At 43.1% G+C, this 3307-nt stretch overlaps 1 protein-coding gene across 1 annotated transcript; it reads left to right on the top strand.

Moving 5' to 3' along the window:
• Positions 1–295: 295 nt before the first annotated feature.
• Positions 296–1360, top strand: CX3CR1 (chemokine (C-X3-C motif) receptor 1). Its single transcript, XM_010184743.1, has one exon. It carries the CDS (start codon positions 296–298, stop codon positions 1358–1360), a length of 1065 nt encoding a protein of 354 aa, XP_010183045.1.
• The last annotated feature ends 1947 nt before the right edge of the window (positions 1361–3307 follow it).

Here is a 3307-nt window from a genome sequence, read left to right as displayed (position 1 = left end):
TCTTCCGATAAGCAGGGAGGCTTATTTGACAGCCCCTGAAATTCTCATTTATTTTGACTGACCTCAAAGAGCTAATTTTTGGTGAAGTACATATAACAGCACACTCTGGGCTTTTGTTAGTAACTACCATCACCTCTGCAGTAATACAACTCTCACTAACCCAAACAGTGACAAAATTCCAAAGTGTGCATGTTGGTGAGATCTCTCAGTATTTTACTGCAGCAGATACTAGATATTTCTCTCTAACATTATTCTCTTTTCCCTTTTTATGTTGCCTCTAGCCAGAAAATTCAACATGACAGAAGCATTCACAGGAACGACAGCTGAATACACTTACGATGAATATGCTTTTTCCTGCAATAAGACTGACATCCAAGAATTTGGGAAAATATTTCTGCCAATATTTTACATTGCAGTGTTTGCTCTTGGCCTCACAGGGAATCTAATGGTTGTTCTTGCCATAGTGAAAGAAGGCAGTAAAAAAAGCATCACTGACATCTATCTCCTGAACTTGGCTGTCTCAGACCTTCTCTTCGTAATCTCCCTCCCCTTCTGGGCCTCCAACACGGTGCGTGGATGGACCCTCGGGACTGTTCCATGCAGAGCTATTTCCTCGCTGTATTACATCGGTTTCTTTGGGGGCATGTTCTTCATCACCGTTATCAGTATTGACAGGTACCTGGCCATCGTCCGGGCAACGTATTCCCTGAAATCCAGAACAGCGAAACACGGCTTTCTTATAACCTGCGGAGTATGGGCAATAGCGGTTTTAGTTTCAGTGCCACATTTCGTGTTCTCCCAGCTGGTAGAAAGCGACTGCATTTCTGTCTTCCCCCAGGAGCTGGAGAACGTCTGGCCAGTGTTCTGCAACGTGGAGCTGAACACTATCGGCTTTGTCATCCCAGTCTGTATCATATGCTATTGCTACTGTGGGATCATCAAAACCCTGCTGTCCTGCAAAAATCATAAAAAAACACGAGCCGTAAGACTGATCTTGATTGTGGTGGTGGTGTTTTTTCTGTTTTGGTCCCCCTACAATGTACTGATTTTTATAGAGACTTTGAAGCACTATGAGTTATTCACAAATTGCAACCAAATTAAATCATTTGACTACGCGATGCACCTGACCGAAACCATTGCATTCAGTCACTGCTGTCTCAATCCTCTTATCTATGCCTTTGCTGGGGAAAAATTCAGGAAATACCTTCATCGTGTCTGCTTAAAGTATTGTCCATTCCTGTGCTTCTGTGGCCCCTGCAGTCGCTACCAGGTCACCCATTCAGCTAGCTATGCAGAAAGCATCGTGAACAGCAACATAACCCTCAACACCAGTGACCAGGATGGCTCTGTCTTTGTCTAAAAGGCTCTGGGAAGAAGAAATATATGTAAATATGTCTTCTGCAGGGCTAATCACAGCTGAGAGATTGCCATTACTCATATAAAGAGACTTATGGCCACCTTGAATTACTGACATGCCTCTTGTTAAGCATTAGATATTCTAAAACAGTAAAGATTTTAGAAATAAAAGCAGTACAATATGTCAAAGCTGAACCTGGAATTGAATCAAGAGAGAGGAAGAGGGAAAGTACAAGCAAAAGCAGAGCTCTGTGTCTAGAATGGGAGATAGAGAAGAATTTAAGGACAGGGAAGCTGTTAAACAGTTTCAGCATCAAAACTTGCACATACATCAGTGTATGCACATGTGGTACAAATGTACATAGACCTAAACTCCTTTTTTAAGTGAAGAGAGATCTCTTTAATGAATGGTAGCTGGCTGTTAGCAAAAGGGAATATTTTTGGTAGTAGAGGGGTGTATCTTTGATGTTATATATCCATATAGAAGTGATTCTGGAGTTATTGATCACAATAAATATTTTAGCTGTGCTTTCATACCTAATAAAATCCTACTGTTAAAAAAAAAAAAGTTACTTCTGAATATGCGTTTAATGCCAACAACGCACTCAGCATTTGCAGCATGCAATAATCAGAGCAAGGACCGTCCTTAAGAATTTGGGACCTGACCTGGAGGTGATGCAAGCCGGCAGGCATCTCTCCTGATTGCCATGGGCTATGGCCTGAGCCAAAGGGCAGAATTTGGTGGAGTCCTCCACTCAGCACATTCCCAAGTGCTCTGCTGAGTGAGGGGCTGCAGCTTGGTCAGTGGACATCAGCAGATGTTGGGACAACAGGAACTGGAGGTATGGGTTTGGGGACCATTGTGCTTGGCCCAAATATGACACAATCACGCCATGAATTGCTTGCAGAGCATGGTAAGTATGTCCTTCACACCCCTGCTCTGCTTGCCACGTGTTGTAAACACCAAATGGGTCTGTAGCATCACAGACAACAGCTTTTGGGACAAAATAACCACTTGCCCATGCTGCTTACCACAACCTTCCTCAAGCTTTGTGGCCTGCCCCACCACAGCTGGTTTCCCCAGGGAAACCTGCAGGTGTACCCAGATTCACTGTGTCCCAGAGGACACATTTACCATGGGCACTCCACAGCCTCCAAATATCCTTTTTACTCTTGCAATGGCAGTGCACTGGGGGGGGGGAATGTCAATCAGACAAGTGCGAGTGCTTCCCAAAGGACCTCCTTGGGACGGTCCTGCCATCATCTGCTGCAAGAGCCAAGGGGATCCTTGTTGGCACTGTGGTCCAGAGCTGGGTACATGGTACAAGGACTGCTGCTATCTCTGAGGCTGAGATCACCTTACAAGGAAAAATCAGGGACCACTCTTACAAAACGAGTCCATGCCAATAGGACTCCATTTCTGTACAGAGATGGAACTGGCAATATAGCAAATATGAAGAAATACTCTCATTTTCTGACTAACGTAAAGAGTTGTCCTAGAGCATCAGTGAGAAGAGTAAGCACTTTCTTTGTGGACCTCAGTACCACCTTGCTTCTAAGAAAGCTTGGAGAAGCACCTCTCCACTGAGCAATTTTCCCACATGCAAGAATACAACAAATATTACATATTCCAATTTTTGCTACTGAATATTCAGCACAGTCTACACTATAAAAATGCCTTGCATTAGATGTAAATATTTTATATATGCTCAACTTTCAAAATTTCAGCTATAAGAGGACTTCCAGACTCCAGGCCTATTGGCTAAGATTAAGAGTAGCGTGAGTGCCACTTGAAATTATATTACTTCTCAAAATTCCCTCTACCCCACCCCCAAACAAGTGGTATTTTTAAGAAATTGTATTTTTACAATGTTTTTTTAAAGAAATGCTAAGATGTGCAGAAAGAAAGAGGAAGGTACTCGTAGACTAAACAAGACATCTGCATGAAGTC

This window comes from Mesitornis unicolor, unplaced genomic scaffold, assembly GCF_000695765.1.
Source record: "Mesitornis unicolor isolate BGI_N332 unplaced genomic scaffold, ASM69576v1 scaffold23495, whole genome shotgun sequence".
Taxonomy (NCBI): domain Eukaryota; kingdom Metazoa; phylum Chordata; class Aves; order Mesitornithiformes; family Mesitornithidae; genus Mesitornis; species Mesitornis unicolor.
The sequence above is the reverse complement of the archived record's forward strand: the minus strand, read 5'-3'. Positions and strand labels throughout refer to the sequence as shown.